At 47.3% G+C, this 20,257-nt stretch overlaps 1 protein-coding gene across 1 annotated transcript in view; it reads right to left on the bottom strand.

Annotated features, from left to right (window-relative positions):
* Positions 1–3,640: 3,640 nt before the first annotated feature.
* LOC146188313 (uncharacterized) overlaps positions 3,641–20,257 on the bottom strand; it is a 98,440-nt gene continuing 81,823 nt past the window's right edge. Inside the window, exon 4 of the mRNA XM_084605026.1 lies at positions 3,641–6,122. Within this exon, the coding sequence (XP_084461152.1) occupies positions 3,641–6,122 (2,482 nt within the window). The remainder of the gene's footprint in view (positions 6,123–20,257) is intronic.

Raw genomic sequence — 20,257 nt, 5'->3', positions numbered from 1 at the left:
TACAAATATTTCACTTGAAATTTGACTAGTAGAGGCTGTCTCAATTGGTAACAATTCTTTTCAGTACATGCTACAGCTGAGTAGCTTGAACTGTGTTGCATGTTAACACTCAATTGCCAGATTTCATTTGCTACTTTCTGTGTCTAAAATGACAAAAGCAGTGCATACACATGAAACCTAGGAAGACCAAATGGCATAGGTCAAGAAAAGGAAGTGTATGCTGCACTTGACATGAAGGCACTTATTAATATAGGCAGCATTGAGCACAGAGATGGAGAAACTAGTATTACGTACTGGGGGGCATGCGAATTGTAGTTTTGCCAACCAAACCGATTATGAATAGCATAGTCTTGCTGCTGAATCAAATATGAATAGTGCTGAAAACCAAACTGAATACAAATAAACTAGTTGAGCAGCTATTTTAAATGTGTTTGAAGAAGTAAACACATTGAATTTTAGAGATAATTTGAACATGCACTGTTTGAATCATTTGCTATGGCATGGATACCATAACAAATGATTCCATGCACTTTTAAAGATTTGTTACTGTCATGAACCTCGACACATTTTCTGCGTGCAAATGCATCTCGTATGCAACACCACAGCTGTACGTTGCAGCCAGAAATGAGGATTACGTGGCGAAATGTACGCCACTAAGAGATTGTTACCACCGGGGAGAACCGCACGGAAAACAGTGCTTCTGTACATGTTACAAATGATGTGCATGTTAGTTTATGCTTTGCAATCTATTTTCTCACAGTAAAACAGGTGTGTTGTAAAATGTGTTTAGGCTGTGATTTCGGATGAAAACATTAAATGACCAGCTCCTGTATCTTTGCCGCGAGTGCTATACCGAAGTGAACGCGCGAACACAGGCAGGGGAGATACGAATATATACATTTTACATTTAAATGTATACGTCTGGGAGTACTACGCTGTTGCTGGATGATTGCATCGCCGGCGACTTAATCGCTCTACTAATGGTCAGTTCATACTGTTTGTGCTGTATATGCGGGGGCTCAATTACTCTACAGCTAGGGCGCAAATTAATTTGATAGCCGACGATCGAGAGCCACCGTGAAGAGGAAAAGTTTCCCGAAACCAGCGCCGCAGCCGTCATATGCAGCGTTTCGACGTTCGAAGCAGCGCGCGCCGGGCGCGCCAATCAGAGCGCTGGAGAAATCCGCCACCCAAAAGATGCGCCTCCCGTGCCGAACGCGTCCGGCAGCTGGCGGAAGGCGGACGAGCGCAGCGCCTCTAAAAACGACCGTACGGGGGCCTTTACTCCTCCATCTCTCCCAACCCCTCAGCAGCAGAAGTAGAGGGGATGCGGCACGCCGGCAGTTCCGCTCGGACGAATGGTCAGAAGCGGATGGGTGGATTTCGCGCAGTCGGCGCAAGGATCTGCGAGTGCTGGGATGCCTGTGCAGTGCGATGCTTGTCGAATTGGCGCCGTTTGTTGCTCGACGTGCGCCGTGGACTCCGTCGCCGATACACGTGCGTTCGCTGTCGGAGCCGTAAAGTGATGACCTGGCGCAGCAGCTAATGCCTCCTACGGAACACACAGGATTGCGCCGTGCTCCCGTGACTCTGCGGCATCTTCCTACGCTCTCCTCACGTGAGTGACGACACTTTTGGGCACGCTCATTTGTCCGTGCCAAGCGGTAATATCATTTCGAATGTTTTATTCTGTAGCCCGAGAATTATTTCCCGCTCGCGCTATGCGAGCGCCCTTTCCATGTTGTTCTTTTTTCGTTAGTTTAGTACGTGAGCGGATTTGGCTTTTCGCAACCAGAACATGGGGCGGAAATCCAGATGGTGCCGTATATATGATCCTGAAAACAGCGTCAGCCAGAGATAAGCAGGTTGGAATTCACCCCAACTTGTCTCCGTTTCGCTATAAGACGCAGCATGATATTTTTCGGAGGACACTCCTGAATTAATGATTGCTTACGCACGACGTATAAAACTGAGAGCTTGTCCACGTACTACGTTGTTGGCAGCACTGGCGTGCACTCACGCGTTTACGGGATACAGTTTTCAGACATTGTTCCGTCAAAACAAGGTTCCAGGGACGTTAGAAGACATCTGTCTAACATAGGAGGTCCTAACCTTTACGTCCCCTTTCTAATATTTTTTGTCTTATCATCTTCGGAAGAGGCACGTTCACTTTGGGCCAGTGTGGCGATTTATTCGTACTCTGGCACGTGTTCCCTTTTTGCAAGGGTGTCTGTCGGGTCGTCTTAACCCTCATCCTCGCGACGTTCATCATGTTTTCCGTATATGATGTCCGTGCTTTCATTACAAGCACAGAAGAAGCGCCTATTAAGAATGGCTGCCGTAACACTGCTGACGGCGTGTCCACCTTCGCGTCATCTTTTTATTATTTTCGAGCGCTTACCTTGCGACAATGCGGGACAGTGTACTCCTAGCATTTTCTTGGCTATAGTAGCATTCCTAGATTCGAAAAAAACTGTCCACGTGGTGATTTTCTACATGCCTGTGCGAAAGCTTGCGTCAGGTATGTTTCCAGGGGCCGTATTACGGGCCGCTCTAGAACTGAGAGCGCTATAAAACGCCCGCTCCTATTGGTCGCAGTCGCCATCTTGAAAAGTTGCGTCACGGGATGCTGCGATTGCGTCGCGGAGGCGAAAAAACAGATGACGTTGCGCATCTAATCATGCCCGTGATTTTAGACTAGAGTGCGCGTGGTATAGAGCGCGATGAGGCAGCCATAAACGCTTTAGAGCGAAAATGGCGGCGGCGTTCGCGGTGTAGTGGTGTGAGTGGTGGCTGTGGCGCTGAAGCGGCAACGAAGGTGCGAACAACGACGAAGGGCGGCGTGTGAGAATGTGTTCTACTTGTTCGGCGAGTTGTTTCGATGCCTATTTCGACTTGAAAATGCGAAAGCGGAATGGTGGTGCGACGAATCACCGGTGAACTGTGATGAAGCTCGCAGTCGACCGCTCTGTCGGTGCGTCTGCCATGCGTGCTCCGATCTTTGTTTTTTTGCCTCCGGAGGTTTTCCAGTGTCTGAAGGCAATCGGCCTATGATAACTGATGGTGAGCAAGTGCGTGCATCAAATGGCTGAACTCAACTGCTGTAAAGTTGGCGCTGAAGGGTGTCTCCGCAGTGCACCAAAAGCAAAAGGTGGGAGCGAAGGCGACATACAGTACACAACGAATGAAAACGAGCGAGGTTGGTAGTGTACGCTCAACCGCGTTGCTTTTCCCCGTGTTCGTTCTGGCGGAACCATTTGTGTGTGAGACGTTCATGTGGACATGAAAGTTTATTTTGCCTGCGCTCCGCGGTGATTCTTTCGTTTGTTTCTGTTTCTTAAAGAAAAATAAACAAAGCCACGATTACACTGCCTTCGATATAATTTCTCCACGCATTTAGGACAATCACACAGTACCTTGACTTCAGACGATGTGCAAAAGTCGACACTAGCCGTGGAATCAGCTGTTTTACTGAAAAGAGCCATTTGCACGGTTTAGATGGATGGATGGATGGATGTTGTGGCCTTCCCCTTTGTAACGGGTGGATATTACATTATAACAATATCCTGGCCTGGATCACGTTCACCTACTGCACACTAACACTTACAGGTGCATAGATACAGATTAACATTTTCATCTACTACTTTGGTCGCACTATCTTCCACCACTCTCTCAAGCGGCACTTGGTCTTGGCCACCTCTTTGAATTGTCTTGCGCAATCAGAAGCGTGGCGTATACTGAAGCCAAGTGCCTGTGGGAGTGTAGTGCCCTCTGTCGGCGCTGGTGTGAGGCCTGCACAGTCGAGAACCAAGTGGTCGATAGTCTCCTCACTCACTGCGCACACTCTGCACACCGCACTTCGCACACCAGCATCGTAGCGCTGGCGATAGATCTGAGTTCGGAAGGCTCCGGCTCGTGCCTCGATGAGGAGGCTGCTAGAGATGTCGTTGTCATAGAGGGGTTCTCTGTAGAGCTTAAGTGTGAACTTTCCCTCCATGGCCTTCCTCCAGCGCTCAGTTTCCACCTTTCGCACCTGAGTCTCAACAGCTCTCGCCCACTTTCGCTCCGTCTCCTCTTGTACTGGCTGAGAATAGAAACCGTACTTCCTGTGGAGTTGCTGCAGTCGCTTCGTCCATCTGGTGCGAATCCCATTACGGTGGACGTAATCGAACACTTGTCGCGCTAATCGGTGTGGATGCATGAGTCTCAGCCTGCCGTCATACGACGCCTTGCTTCGCGCTTCTCGCGCCTCAAAACTAGACCAACCAAGGTCGCCTTGAATTGCCTCGTTTGCAACGTTCCCATGGCAGCCCGGAGCCAGCCTTCCAACAGTGCGTTGACTGCGTTCCAGCCATTCGCGGGTAGGTGCTGTAGAGCATACCACCGCATTGGCAAAGGTCAGGGCAGGGACGTGAACCGCCTTCCACAGATCCCGCACCATAAGAAAACGGTTAAAGCCCCACAAGCATCTCCTGCGAAGGATGTTGCCAGCCCGCTGGGATGATCTTCTTAAATGTAACTCATGTCCAGCAGTATAGTCAGATTCAATCCCGAATGTCACTCCGAGGTAGCGGTACTCTGTAGCTTGAGGAAGCGGCACACCTTTTGGCAACATCAGGGGACAGGAGGGCTCCGGCCCAGAAAAAGCAAGTACGGCCGATTTTTTGGCATTGAACGGCAACCCAAGAGGTGCCAGTGCTTCAGCACAATCGGTGATGAGGGCTTGCAGGTCTTCCGCGTCCCCTGCCAGCAGCACAATGTCGTCAGCAAACACCAACGCTGGCAGCACTTGTCGTTCCCTGATGCCTTCGTTCATCCACTCCACTATGAAGCCAACACCCGACGACAGTAGCCGTCGCTCAACACTCGCCGTATATAGCATATATAACAAGGGTGACAGTGGGCAGCCCTGTTTCAGACCCCTACCCACTACCACCTCGCCCGACCAGATGCCATTGAGGGTGGCTTTCACCGTGTTGTTGGCATAGAGACGTCGGAGCATCTCTGTCCAGGGTTTGGGCATTCCAATTGTATCCAGATGTTGCAGCAGTTGTTCCTGGGGGACGCTGTCATAAGCCTTCGTTACGTCCAGGAAACAGCTCACCAGCCCTATTGCCTCTTTACGCGCGATCTCTACGCATTGGCTTAAGACATGCAGATTGTCTTCTAGGCGGCGGCCACGTCGGAACCCATTCTGCAACTCGGTTAAGTGGTTGCCCTCTTCCGCCCACCCGGTCATCCAAGCCTTCAGGACTTGCGCGAAGACCCTGTACAGCACGCTGGTGATAGTGAGAGGCCGATAGTCGCGCAAGAGACCGGCATCACCGCCCTTTTTTGGCAGCAGGATCACTCTGCCACGGCGCCAGTCTTCTGGAATAGGGCTGCCTGCCAGTATATCTGTGAAGATAACGGCAAGCTGTGCCCGCGCCTCATTGCCCAGGCTTTTCACGAGCCCCGCAGGGATGCCATATAGCCCTTGAGCTGTGCGCGCGCTAATCCGGGCGATTGCTCTATCGATGGCTCCCAACGACACTGACCAGGTTTCTTCTTCCTTATTAGCCCTCCCTGGCTGCTCACAAGTTGGGAAACTCATGCAAGGCTCCTCAAGTGCTGGTGGTGCCGCGTATAACTTGCGTATATGCTCGGTCAATGCATGATGAAGATTAGCCGTCTTTGCCCCACTTGACTCGACTCGGATTTCTGCCTGTGCCGGCCTGCCATCCTGTCGTGCCACATACATCCAGAATTTGGACGCTGCTCCCTTCCCAGCGCTCTTGATGTCCTGGAGCGTCTTATGGTTGGCTTCGGCTATTTTCCGCTGCGTAACGGCCTGCATTTCCCGCTTTCGAAGCAAATATTCTTGCCAACATCCCTGAACATCTTCGCTGTCAGGATTCCTAACCGCCCGACGGTGTTGTCGGTTGGCAAGACGACGGGCACACAGCGCTGCTCTAACCTCCCCATCCCACCAGTTTTTTCTACAGACCCCTCGACGCGCATTGGTTATCTTCACATGCTTCTGCATAATGCGGCGAAGTTCACTGATGTACTCTTCATACGAGGCTGCCTCTTCTCGGTGGGGGCTAAGCTCAAATTCGTGGGCCACTTGTTCTTGTTTACCTCTGCCAGCGCGCCCTTGCGGCAACAAAAGCTACCCACAAGAGCGTTTAATGGCAAAACTGTAGCTGCTTCTTGATTTTTTTGAATGACGTTGAACTTAAAATGCGGCTTCTTGAAAAAATAAAGATTTAGTTCATTTATTCACACGCTATATGCATATAAAGTTAGCAAACGGCTCCTTGACATGCGAATAAACCTCTTGCCGTGAAAATAAGCGGACCGGGGCGGCACCCTGGCGATCATTGGTTGATTCCAAATCTCGTCACGGCGTTGTCATTTTGACGTCACGCTCTAAAACTTTAGAACGAGTCCCGTAATTCGGCCCCAGGTCACTTCTGAAGTGTTCATGCTCATCTGACTCTCTTCATTTTATTCATTGGGCACGAAAATCTTGTCTGTGCACCAAGCTAGAGTTAACTCTACACCAACCATTCCAACCGGTCACAACGCTACACTGTCGTTGCGAAGAGAGCTTTCGAATTTTTTCATGGACTGTAAACTCACATTCCCGAAAGAAAGAGGAATGCGGATATCCGCGGGCACCTATGTTGTGTTCGATTCCTGGCGATGGGGGTCATATTGAGGAATATTTTGTTCGCACTTGGCGCTTAGGTACAACAGGAAAATAATTTGAGACGAGAGAAAGCGGAGATAAGGACTATGCTCCGCTTAGGGGAAAGGAGACGGAAGAGCGTTCTCGAGGGGATAGGGGGTTGCTGTCAGCAACCCAACAATCGAGGGAGGCAGCCGCCTGCAGTCCAAGCTCAGAAATGCTACTTGCTTTCCCGCTGGTCGATTGCGGCGGCGTCTTCAAAAGACGAAGTCTGTCTATAGGGACCGGGCGCCCGTTGTATGGCGCCACCGTCGCCTCGGTGGAACAGCGCCGCCCGCGGCGGAGTGCCAAAACAGCGGAATGCCGAGGCAGCTGAGCGGCGGAGTCGTTTCCGTTCTGCGAGGCGTTTTTGAGCCTGTCCGTATACCCGCCGTTTTGCGGTGTGGCTTTAAGAGCTTTGAGCTGCTTTGAGTAATCGCAAGGAGTATTTTTTGACCGGGAAATCTTGAAAATGAAAAGGGCCGTTCTCGGCAGGGCGTGCGTGTTTTTTGTTGTTTTTTTGATACCGCCCGGCGCATGGTATTTCTGTTATATACTCGTAAATGCAGTGCGCGTGATTTCACCATGCGCTAGGAACACCTTCGTTAGGCATTTGTAAAGGCAACTGCGCGTCCATCTTATATTAGGTCTAGTCGAAACCTGCCTGAAGATCAAATACCGCCGAACCATGTAGCCGTGGCGCCGTAGTAGTGGTAGTTGTAATGGTCAGCGTTCATGTCAAATGAAGAAGATGCTGCACCTGTCTTTTTTGATAATAGTATAGGCTCAAACGATTCAGAGTAGAATAATAGCAAATGACATTCCAGTTTCAACCTTGCAACGAGAGCTGTAAAAGGAGAAAAATAAACAAGCAAGACAAAAGTAGGATCCTATTTATGGTTGGAATAGCAAACACACATATACTTCCAGGACTTCCTACACAATTACGCTACAATAGCTCACTGAACCTGGAATTGAGACTATCAAACTTAATCATAATATAAGCCAAATGAGTAATACCACCTCAGCATCGTTTTTTCATATACGACAATGCTCTTGTTGAACACTTCAGAGCTGCTACATATAATTGACTTAGAAAATACTATACTATACATGCCTTTCTCCCGACATGCTGCGTAGGTTGTGAAAAGAAAAAAAAAATTAAATTTCCTGCTAGCGTTCTCTCAGCGCAGGAAGTTCAATGCGATTGACCGCACCTGCCTTGAACATCTGAAGCCAATAGTCCAATACTGTCAAACTGTTAAATACAATCGAAAAAAAAAAACACACGCAGTGTGATGTAAGATAAGCCACCGACAACCAAGAGGGCTTTCTATTGTTAAATGAATCCCTCTGATGGCTCGTTCGCTAAGATGGTCTACTTTCTCAGCGTACCACGAACTTGCGGGGCCGATACCTACCTGACCTTGATACCTGATGTGTGTAAGGGGACACAACCATGTATGTAGTTTTCTATTTGCACGTAAAGGAATCCGGATAACTGAAAGCCATTTCTTTTACAACTTTGTCACTGCATCTTGCCGGATTGCTGCTAAATCTGTGTACATTGGCCATAGAAGGAATTTCTGAGAGAGGTAAAACGGTCTTGTCATACTACGCCACACTCAGGAAATCTCACGTTCACTAAAACGCCGATGAGAAACACATGTATTAAGGCGGGCCAGGAAATGGACGCTGATGAGAAAATACGTAAAGCCGTGTCAGGTGCAACGTGAATGCGAAAAAAAAACTGCTACACGGCCTTCGAAATTAAAAAAAATGCTACGTTGATGCTCGTTTCCACAAATTAAATTGTATTTTTTTTTCTTGTTTGACTTTATATGAAGCCAATAGCAGATTTTGTGACCATGCGGTATTGATTGAGCTGTGAAATGAGTGATTTTATTAGGCGAAACGGATGTTAACAAATTCTAAGAGTATCAACGCAGAGCTCTCAGCGCATTTTCATTGGTTGACAAACAAAAAGAGAAAAAATGACAAGATCATGGTAATAGGAATCGTTCATGTCTCCTATCTGCTCTTTCTGTTAAGAGAAAAAAGTAAATTATCTTTGACTATGTAATCGAAAGTATCTGCACAAACATTGTCTCTGCCCATCACTGAAGATCGTAACGCAGCCCGAACGACGATGGTGGAGCTGCCTTTTCTTTTTCCGCGCTGGGGTTTTCTTGTACACAGGCGGGGAAATGCTAGCGTTGTAACTTACGCTGTTGGGTCACTTCGATTTCTAATTGTCAATAAAGTGACTACAGATGAAGGAGTGCGGCTTCGACTCCGAGACTCTCGTTCTGTCACTCCTGGGGAACAGAAGGCACAGAGCATCCGGTAGCAAGCGGAATTTTAAAAATTCAGCACTTTCCATGACCACACAGTAACCAAATACGTAGATTCGTGCCTTTGCTTTTCAAAGAACCATGCTTAGGTCACCCGCCACTCATGCTTCTGTGGAAACCCGAAGAAATGAATCGATTTAAAAACATCCGACGAGTTTGCGTAGCTGCCAGTGGAGCCAACAACGCACCACGTTTCGCCAGCCTTGTTTGGCCAGACTTCATTTCAATGGACATATTCACACAACTAGCCCAACTTTCTGTTCCCTTCAGGATATATTCACGCACAACGTCATCTAAACCTTAGGATTTCCAATTTCCACGCAAACCAACGACAAACAGTGCGCACCAATGCGCTGGCAATGCGCCGGCAGCGATGCGTACTGTTCCATTCCAGAAGAGTTCGAATGCGGGCTGGTTGGTACATGTCGAAGAAGAGAATAAAACAGGGCGAGGCAAGACCGGCCAAGTGAACGACAGACACATGCGCTGAGTCAACGCATGTGTTTGTCCTAGAGCAATGCACAGGCCTGATTTTACAGCCTGGACCCATTGTTTGAAGCCTGGGTCTACGCTGACATGGAGCAGGCACGAACATGCGCTACCAAAACTCTGCTCAGATCTAGTGGTCAGTCTGCGAGCACTGTTTAAAAATGTACAGGTGATACAAGGAACCATACCCGCTTTTTCATTTCATCATAAATGACCTAGTTTTGATTGACATGCAACCACATACGAGAGGGTCCCCATCCCGAATAATTGCAACAAAAATTTCCAGCATGTAGAAGAAAAAAAAATTTTCTCAAAAGACTGTATGTAGCATAATACAACATTTTGGGCGAGTTTTTTACATACATTCATTATTACAGCGCAAAGACGGCACAGAAAAAGAGGAGGACAGAACAGCGCTGACTGTCAACCGAATTTAATTCGAGAACAGTAGGGTTTTTACACCGCCTGGCGATCAGAAACGAAAAAAAAAACAGGAAAACATGCACGATTAGCAAAAGGAATGTGCAAGGGTACAGGAACTGTGGTTGGCCGACACGTATCAGATTTCGCATTCTAGATATTTGACCTCTTTCTGGGACAATGCCACTGATGGTGCGCTTATGCAATCGTCCTGCAATCTTATAATCATACAAGCTTCTATAATCTCTCTTGTTAATGCGTCTCGGTGTTTCCCTATGACACTGCATTTCCTGTACATAGGTTCACATTGATCGTCACTATAATCTTCTGCACAGCAGTCCCTGCAATGTTTGGCTACGTGGCCTAAGGTAGCAACACGTGCGACATTATCACTGTGCTCTTTTAGCCTTTTGTTGAGACAGCGGCCAGTCTGCCCGATGTACTTTTTACCACAGGAATCCTCAAACGTACTAACAAGGCTAGAAAGGTGTCCAGATGTATACAAAAGACCATTTGAGACAAATTTTTAGCTAAACTCTGACCTAGCATCGGGCATAGGGCAGTCTTGTTGGTCAGACGTCTGGTGCAGGCCTCACAGCATGTCTTTCGCTGCATCTTACGAAATGCATATTCCGCCATGTAATAAACTAACGGTCTCGAACTCTTCCTTATGTTATAATTATGCTCTTCCTGGAGTAGTAAATTCACTCAGCCTTCTTAAACTTTCAGTCATCGACAAATTTGTCGAGTTGTGCGGCTCTGAACTCGTGATACTGAGGCTTGGCACAGTGCACTAATCATCTCAGAGCTACATTTTCCGGTGCTAGGCGGGAGCGCGAGGTGATAAAAAGAAAGCGCAATAATAGTGTGGGGCCCCACAGCCCCTTTTAGTGTTTCAAACCGCGCGCGTTTTTTCTTGTTTGTGTTGGTGTCCGCCCCGGCAGCGCGAGTACGCATGAGCGAGCTGCCCGGAGCGGGGGCGGCATGTTATCCGCGCGAGACCGAGAGTAGATAAGCGCGTCGGAAGCATGGCTCGGGGCATTTGCATTTTCGCCGGGCGGCCGGCCAGCGAAGGACGGCGAGGCAGCGTCCCTGGCCGGCGGGATGTACACGGACGACGGAGCGGGGTCCCGCCAGATGAAGACGGAAGCGGTGCCTACAGAATGCCTTAGGAGTATTAGCGTGAGTGCTGCACGCAAGAAGCAATGCTTTTGTACCGTCGTCAACTCTTTGGCCCTATTACTCGCCCTAGCCGCAGTGTGTTTTGTGTTGCCGCATTGAAGCCCTGACCCATGCTCCGTTTGATTCTGCATAGTCAATTGTGTCACACTTCGACAGCATGTTTTAGCGCAGTTTTGACCAATGCTGTCTCTTTTTTATTTTATACTTTTCTGTTGATCCGGAATAAACCGGCGTTTTTAAAGAAAGACTTGGTTTTTCACTCGTCGGGCGAGACCATCGCTCGCGGACCCGTATTCCAGAAGGCGGAGCCTTCAATGGTTGTTAAATACTCTGCTGAAGTGGGCTGGTCGTTTGCTTCATTTGCCTTCCTCACAAAATCGAAGGCGCTTTCGAATTTACCCCGAGAGAGATGCGAGGTCAGAATATATTTGAAGCTGCATTTATAGCAAAGGTAATTTGCAATCTCCATTGTTTGTAGAATTTAAGGTCACTCGTAGTCCTTCGGCTGCGCTGTCACTTAGGAAGGCAGTTATTTAGTTCTTTTTTTTATGCGTTCAGTCGCTATTCATTAAGGAAGCCCAAAATTATTTCGGGGATTTTCCTTTCAAAGAATCGGGCTTTAATCCCTGCCCTGGAATTTTTATTTGTTTCAAAAGCTTTGCTATAAATTCTTCTGTCTGACTAGCTGAACCTTACGCCTTTTGGACCTCACTTCGATATAGAAAAAGGCTTTTTAGGACCTCTTGCCGTACCAGCTCTCATCTTTTCAAATCCATTTTGAAAAGGATGAATTCTATTAATGTGAGGCATAACTTTAAACGTTGTACTTTCATCGTAATTCTTCCATGCCTCTTTAATGTATCCCGCATGCACGCCACCGTTGGGCAAGTTGAACTCTAGTTTCAACTACTGCATTGCTCACAATCTTCACCAAGTGCGGCAAGGCCGAGAAGAAGTGGAAGGGACGAGTTTCATCCGCTGGATGTCGGCACTTTGACTTGATGTTTGCCAGCGCGGCTGCGCATCGCAAAAAATATGCGTTATTTCAGATAACTGAATTTCAGAACAGGCAGCATAAAAAGTTCGCATGTTCGCAGATATTTGCTTTTCATAAATGTATGGACGGTCTTGTGGCACTATGAATATATCTCTCTGGCTCCGCTAGGTTATTTAATATTTTAGGTGTAACGTTAGGGGAATATGCGCATTTTTGTGTCGACCAAAATGCGTTGGAGCTTAAAATAAAGCTAATTCCTAATCAAACTAATGTCTTTGACACTTCAAAACCTGGACACACCAGAGATGTAACAAACAGAACCATTGCAACTGGGCTTCTTATATATTCCAATCTTTTTCTAAGCGTGTGTAACATGACCTCCCTACATAAATAAAATCGACGATGTTGCCACACAGACCAGCATCAAAATTAAAAAAAAATTCTGTCCTACCTTTTATGGTAGAAGCCTGCCACATCCTCCGATTCCAGCTGGTGCCATCACACTTAACTCCATCAAAAAAGAGGCCAGCCTGTTCTCATAGGAGCGTCCCTTCGAGCACTACCTTTGCCAGGACGCTTGCTTTTGCGTTGCCTTTTGAGGCAAAAACGGCCAAGACGAGTTCTCCTGCTTGCAACAAAAATAAAGACTCTGCGAAAACGTTACAACACCGAATCTTTGGCACACGCTTTTCGATCGAAGAGAGTAAGAAAAACAATGAGGCTTCCGATAGAAAATTACCTTTAAAAGGCTGGAATATAACCACCAAGCCGTGGTCAGGTAGTTTAACCGCAGAACCTCTAGAATGATCCGAAGTGGAATATCCTAAACCAACGAACGCCTCCAGCGGTCCTGCACAATGTCAATCAAATAACGCTAGAAAAGTTACAGGTTACTTAACTTCAGAGCTATATATACTGCAACATTGCCTCCCAATTAGTATTTCTGATAGAGTAGGAATAATGCATACCTGAAGTCGTTACATCGATCTGCTCTGAAAGCTTCATCTCATCGGAGACGATAATTCCGTGCCGGGAATACTCATCTATTGTTTGCATAATCTCTCACAGTGCCCCAATAACATTGTTGTTGAAACCAAATCCACTCTTAAAATGTTGCGTGGCTTTCTTGAGGCAGGTGCGGCTGGGCAGCGTCAGGCTCAGGTGTCTGTGTAAGTGTTCATACACCTTCGAACTACGCATCGATATGCATTCCAAAAGCCATTCATTGTCGTACCTCATCCGGTTTTCTTCGGCAGCTTCGAAGCATGTGTGCATAGTACCCCGCCGGGGTGGTGCAGTGGTAAGACGCCCGACTACTGTGCCGGGGTACCCGGGTTCGAACCCGACCTCGATGGCTGCGTTTCGATGGAGGCGAAACGGAGTGGCGTCCGTGTGCTGTGCGATGTCAGTGCACGTTAAAGAACCCCAGGTGGTCGAAATCGACCATTTGCGGAAAAGCGAGCGCCACCTGTCGTCCAAAAAGAAAAGCATCGCCGGCACTTTTGGTTGGAAAGGGCTTCTCGAACTGGCATGCGCAAGGCAGCGTTCGGCGCTTCATGTGCGCTTAAATCGTTGTTTTAGTGTTGCTCTTTTTCTGAAAACGTGCATATGCTGGAGAAAAAGGATGACATAGAAGGAGAATGATGTAGAGCGCCTACTTTTCGGGTTGTAGCCAGAATAATGACCACGTATGAGCAATATACGTGCAGTTTGGGTCCTGAACTGCTCGCCAGGCTCATTCCAGCCTATGCTTAAAGGAGGAAGGCCATGTCAGGAATTTGACTAATAAGTTTTGATGAGAGAGCACCATCCATGAAGATCGCAGTGTTTATGAGACAATGCCATGGTTTGCGGTTCATTCGGGCCACATCGTTTGAACTCACTGCGATGCGTTGCAGGGTGAGATATTTTGGTTAGAAACATGTGTATCTCTCTTGAGCAGAATGCTGATACACAAAATGAACGTGTATTGCATGGGCGCTAATGCGCAGACCGTGTTACAATGACATGGGATGCACTATTTTGTAACACGTCCAGGCTTTATTGATTAGCAAACGACTCGTATTATCTCAACCACGCTTGCGCTCATACGCGAGAGCTTCGCTTACTGAGGGACCGCTTCCTGCATAGGCTGCACTCTGCCGTGCTCCCGCTGTTCAGATATAGCGCACCTTGCTATTGTGTTGTTGGATTTACGATGAATGTTCATACAAGTATATAAAATTCATTTCCCACCAGATCTGTCGATGGGAGAGCTGTTATAAAACTGATATGTGTTCATTTGGCAGCAAGCGCCAAATACAGCAAGAACGCCCAGCTACAGTTCACTGTAGCCCAGCTACTTCGGAAAGGGCCGGATGGGCACAACCGACCCCATCAACGGCTTCGTCTTTCGCGCCTTGTATATCGTCGTGGTCCTCATTATATATATACATACAAGTGTCGCTGTTGCATGGCGCATGCTTAGCTTAGATAGAAGGTGTTCCAGTCAAATAGCTGTCTTTAGACTGCATGCAATATTGAACAATGCTGTGCGTTTCTTTACTCCTTATTGAAGGCTCAGCGAAACCTGTCAGCATGTAGCAGGGCTGCTGTTGAGTGTTTCTGTGAGGGCACTAGGATGCTTCTTCTTGCACGGGCGTACTCTGCAAGTCGATAGTTCTTGGTGAAGGTATAGAACTCACTCCAGCAATTTACGTGTCAAAAGCAAGCTCTACACTACCTTGTCTCAAGGCAGAGATGGCCCCTTTTCCGTAAATGGTGCGGTTGTAAAAGGAGACAAAACTCATAAGAATAGATTATGGCGCCGACAAAAAGGAAAAAGAGAAAAAAAAGGGGGAGAACAAAAGCGCCTCCACAAAGCAGCAGCAGAAGAGGACACCGAGCACACTACCACTACTTCGTTAGCAGACGACGCGCGCTCGGGGGCCTGTCATGCAATATCCAGACGGCCTTTTTTCATGTGTCCGACTTTATTATTTTTTTTTTTTTAATGCGTGATAAGTTTTCCCGAGCCAAGGGCACACACACACGGCAAAAGCGAGACAAGCAACTCAAATCATCCACCGCTCAACAGCGCAAGAATGCATGGCTAGGCAGCGCTGGCGCGTCATGTTTTCCAACCGAAACCAAATCGCCTACAGAGGGCGCCAGTTGCGCCTTTGTAGCGCATGCGCAGGAGCTTTTCCGCAAATGGTCCATTTCCGGAGTCATCCACTACGGCGTCTCTCATAGCCTTAGTCGCTTTGGGACGTTAAACCCCACAAACCAACCATGTGTGCATAGTAGGTTGTTGCTTGCTTGGAAGGCTTTTGATTGTTTCTGAAAGTATTGTTCGGGCAGCTGCTCGTTTTTTACCTCCATATCGCTCAAACTCACCTCGGCTTTTTGTAGCTTCAATTGCAATTTCCTCACAGACCGATGTATTCTAGAGGCTTTCGTTTCCTTCACAACTCTTTTACACCTTTGCGATAGCTGGTTTAAAATAAGCTTTCGCTAATACTTGCTAGGAACACATTCGATGCCTGGATTCGTTACCAGGTGACTATACGTTTTGGAAAGGAAGTTTCCATTACATTATGTGATTCTCCTGGCACAGGCTTTACACCTGCTCCAGGACACGATTGCTGATGCGATCGATCAATGCTTCTGCATCAGCTGGTGTCGGGACATTTCGTTTCAACAGTGTTTGTCATCTTATGAAGATTTCAGCTAGAGGAGTCGCTTCAGCTGCTGTAGGAACGACGGATGTATCAATTTTTAGCAACTTCCTCTAGACTAATGCATTCACCTGTTTAGTGGCATAAGTGCGCCTTCAGCGTAATAAAAAGCATCCTCACGACTGGCAGCTCTGATTATCGACCACAGTGCTGAAATCTGCAAGGCGTCAAACAATGAACACTGGTTCCGTCCAAAATCGTCTTCTTTGTCTGATCTTCGCCTATCACTGTCATTTGCATTAAGCGCGGAGACTGAGGTGCTTGGTTGCTCGCGCTGTTGATTCGTCTAATGCGATCGGATCATTAAGTAGCTCACACTTTTGCGCAGGTAGCTTCTGTTCAGAAAGATTTCTTGGCTTCCTCTTCTTTGGCAGGGACTTGGAATTATAGCTTGAGGCGTCCGGAAAGAATGTATAGAATGGCATCGTTTGGTAGCAGCCTCAACCCCCGAGGAATTTTCACGATCACGCCCTTAATTGGGGTCTGATATGTCTGTTGGACGAAGTGCGCATCGAAGTGACGTTCGCAGACCACGCTGGCTTCGTCCAGGGCTTTATCGCCCCTTCTGATATTGCGGGACCATACCTCTCGCCGATTAGCCTTCAGCGGGGCACGAAAAAGGGATCGGCATTCCTTACAACTCCGATCGCCGCGTTTGCAGTCTAGCACAAAGCACGTCCCGTCCTTGATGTCTCGACTACGTCCCGTCATACTTTTATTCTAGCAGTGCGAAGGAACTACGCGCAGACTGATAGAGGACAAAGAAAGAGACTCTGGCCGAGCGCTAAGTAACCACTGATGTTTTTTCTCAACTAGTGAAGCTTAATAGGTGAATAGGAGAGTAACTATCACCCTTTTCAAAAAGGATGTAAGGAAAATAGGGGGCGTTCAATGCGCCAACTATGGCCCACCTCTTGCAACCAGAAGAAGGTCACAAAGCGTGCACGCACGAAATGATGAAAACGTGCTTTGGAAGTCGAAACTATGCCTCACGTGCGGCTATAATGGCCAGCGATGCGCCGTAACTTTAAGAAAAAAGGCTCCAGTGGCGGGCGTGCACGAGAGGCGGCGAGGAAGGAAAGCAAAGCAACGCCCAACGGGAAAGTAAGGATCCTAACTTATTTAAAGTTCTTTCCCTACCAATTTTCGGCGTCTAGCTTTCACGATTCTTATCTGACATTTTTCCACGTGCATTGCTTGTTTTCGGATTTCCAAAGCGGCGAGTGGACGTGGGCGGCGAGGAAGAAGGAAAAAAAAAAGCAACACCCACGTGGGATAATAAATTTCTGAATGTATATAACCTTTCCTTCTTTAGTGCCTTTTTTTTTTTGGTGTCTCTTGTATCATTAAGTCCCACCTACCTCACGGCGCTTCGGTCACTTTGTTGCCACGTGCAGTGTTTGCTTTCGGATTTCAAAAGCACTTACTTTTCTCGCGCGGAGGGCGTGTTCGTTGTTTTTTCTTTTCATATAGCAGTGCGAATACGTGCCTTTTTTTTTTTGGTGTCTCTTGTATCATTAAGTCCCACCTACCTCACGGCGCTTCGGTCACTTTGTTGCCACGTGCAGTGTTTGCTTTCGGATTTCAAAAGCACTTACTTTTCTCGCGCGGAGGGCGTGTTCGTTGTTTTTTCTTTTCATATAGCAGTGCGAATACTTTACGTGAAGTGACAAACAATTCCTTTGAGCGCTGACTAACAGGCGGATATTCGAAAGCAAGCACCATAGCCTGGATATACTGTTCTATTGCAACTAAACGATGACTGCAGTACATTCCGCGCGAGTGTACCACCCGACAGAGGTAAACATATGGTGAGATAAAACGCGAACGATGCATTTCCTTGTAAGCAAACAAATGAATTACAGAACGTACGTGGTAATGTCGAGCTGCGTTAGCAGGGAGTCCAAACGTCTTCATAAAAGGGAGGGAAGAAAGGGCCTGGTGGGAGGCTGCATTGACCTTTCGCGAGATGAACAAAAGGATAAAATCATGCGGTGCGGCAAACAACCGGCTAACGAACGGCCAAGCAAGACAAAAAAAAAAAAAAAAGACGAAGAAATATGAAGGGAAAGAAAGGGTTGCAAAGATATTTACTGCATTTTCTTTTCCTCCACATTGTCTCTGGAAGCCAACGGCTGTATGCAAAGAACTTTGCCGGCAAGGCGGTATCGGGTGTTTATAATAATATGTAAAGCGTACTGCAAAACTGTAGATATCGGTACACACGGTACGTTGGGAGTAAGTTTCCTATTGTTTTTCCTGTTTCAAAAAGCCTGAAGGACTCATCCAGCCAGCAAAAAATTTGCCAGCACCCTTGCTGTGCGAAGTATGGGCACCGTGCATGAATAACTCGCGGCGCGATGCGCACGCCCCTCGCGGCGGGAAGAACACTTTCATGGTGGCCCGTGCGCCAAGCCGTGCAGCGGAGACGCGGCGGATCTGCTGTGCGTTGGGCGCATTCGCCATTCGTTCTCTAATCGTGGCATTCTGTGGTCACAAAGGAATTGCTAGGTTGCAGTCCCTGGGTTGCTGCTGTTGCAAACATTTTCACTGGCCTGATAAAATATTTTCACGCCACCGAATAAGCTTTACGAAGCGAAGCGACGCTAACTTTGGATCGCTGCCCAGTCATGCCCGTGTATTGCCGCGTCCAGATTTACCGGGAAGCGTTTGCTTCCCGGTAAATCTGGACGCGACAATACCCGAACATGATGTTGGTGCAATCCTGCGTATGTGCTCGAGGTTATAAGTAATTGGAAAAGTTCAATATTTTATACACAGTGACCGTGGATATGAAATAATTCAACGCCCGAAGGCGACACGAGCTATGAGGGACGTCCTTAATGGTGATCCCCCAAAGTGTCGCCTCCCGAGAAAGTTTTGTGCGCTGACATCGCGCATTTCACGAGCGTTTTTTTTTTCCTTTTTCTCTTTGTACCTCGTCCCTGGGTTCAGAATTAATTCAAGTGCCCTAATCACTTAGCCAGCGTGGCCGGGCAAAGTAAATACAGCGGAAATGACAAATTAACTTTTTATTCTCACTTTATTGCATCAGCTATATTTTCATTTTTCTGTGGGACGTCCTAGAGGCCTGCACATTCATGCAATGCCTTTAAAAAGTGCTCGAAGTAAAAGCGTCTCAGATTTGATACCGCAAATCACAAAAAGCCGTCGTCCTTTTTTACAGGTATCGTTAGAGCGTCGACACTTGAATACACATAGAAGTGGCAAAATTCCAGTCCTAGCACATGCATGCAAACTTGAACTTGCGTGTAGTATTGGTGGCTCCGTCTCAGTGAGGTCTCCTTGTCAGTGCACAAGTTAATAAACAAGGGCTTATCCTTCACTGTCTTGTTTTTACGGCTGTAAGGACACTTGATTTCGAGCAGGACTGTTCTCTCTTCTTTATCCCTGAAAGAAAACACAGAGGGGTGATCGGTTCAAAAGTGAACTGATTCAGAAAACCACTTACCTGAAAATTCCATCAGGGGAGCATGCTAGCCATGGGTCCTCAGGGTTCGCAACAAGAACAAACTGTGTGACTTTAAAGCTTTTTTTTTTCAAATTCTGCGCTAACTCTCGGTTCCATTGAGATGCCATATCGAATTGAGGGAGTGCTAAATGGCGCCTCTGTTACAATGCGCCTTGTGCGGTCATGAAACCGCATCTCAGGGCAGGTCAAGATCCTGTGTGCCTGTAAAAATTGAGTGTCGAATATAAATGCCCATTGATTTTGCAAAAGGGTGTTTGTCTTTTCGAGCAAAACAAATGAAATGAGTTGTACCTTTGTGGCGGTAATTCCGGGGAACGTTTCATCTCCCCAAATAGCTTTATTCCACATTGTCTCTTTCAATAGACTGGGAATATCGTCTCATAAAACTGCAACGTTGTCCTGGTAGAGTTGCAATAGGGGGTCGGACAGCCTACATAAATCAGATAACGTAAGTTCGTCGAAGAGTATGAGAGAGCTTTTCACCCTGATAAATACTAGCCCCCCCCCCCCCCCCCCCATATCCGGTTGTATCAAAAATTATACTAGCACAGCAGGCATGCAGACAAATTCAGCTACGTGTTAATGAAGTTGATCCTCTTTAAAACCAGACTGCTATCCTCCTGTTCCGAAGAAAAACAGTGAACTTTATTGTACACTCTTTCCAAGTCAAATAATTCAAGTCGCTGGCAGTCAACTGCAAGGTCTGGTTGGCTCTTTGGAGGAGAACTTTCAGATTCAGCTCGCATTGTATCCACTAGCGTGCAGTCAATCTCGCCCCCCAAAAAATCTAAGACATAAGAGACACGGAAGCTTTTGGCCCGGGCTGTAACAAAACATAATCGCAAGTGGGTGCAACTGAACTGAATCTTTTATTTTCATGATTTTAGAATT

Source organism: Amblyomma maculatum, chromosome 5, assembly GCF_055883805.1.
Source record: "Amblyomma maculatum isolate TAMU_Amacu chromosome 5, ASM5588380v1, whole genome shotgun sequence".
Classification (NCBI taxonomy): domain Eukaryota; kingdom Metazoa; phylum Arthropoda; class Arachnida; order Ixodida; family Ixodidae; genus Amblyomma; species Amblyomma maculatum.
The sequence above is the reverse complement of the archived record's forward strand: the minus strand, read 5'-3'. Positions and strand labels throughout refer to the sequence as shown.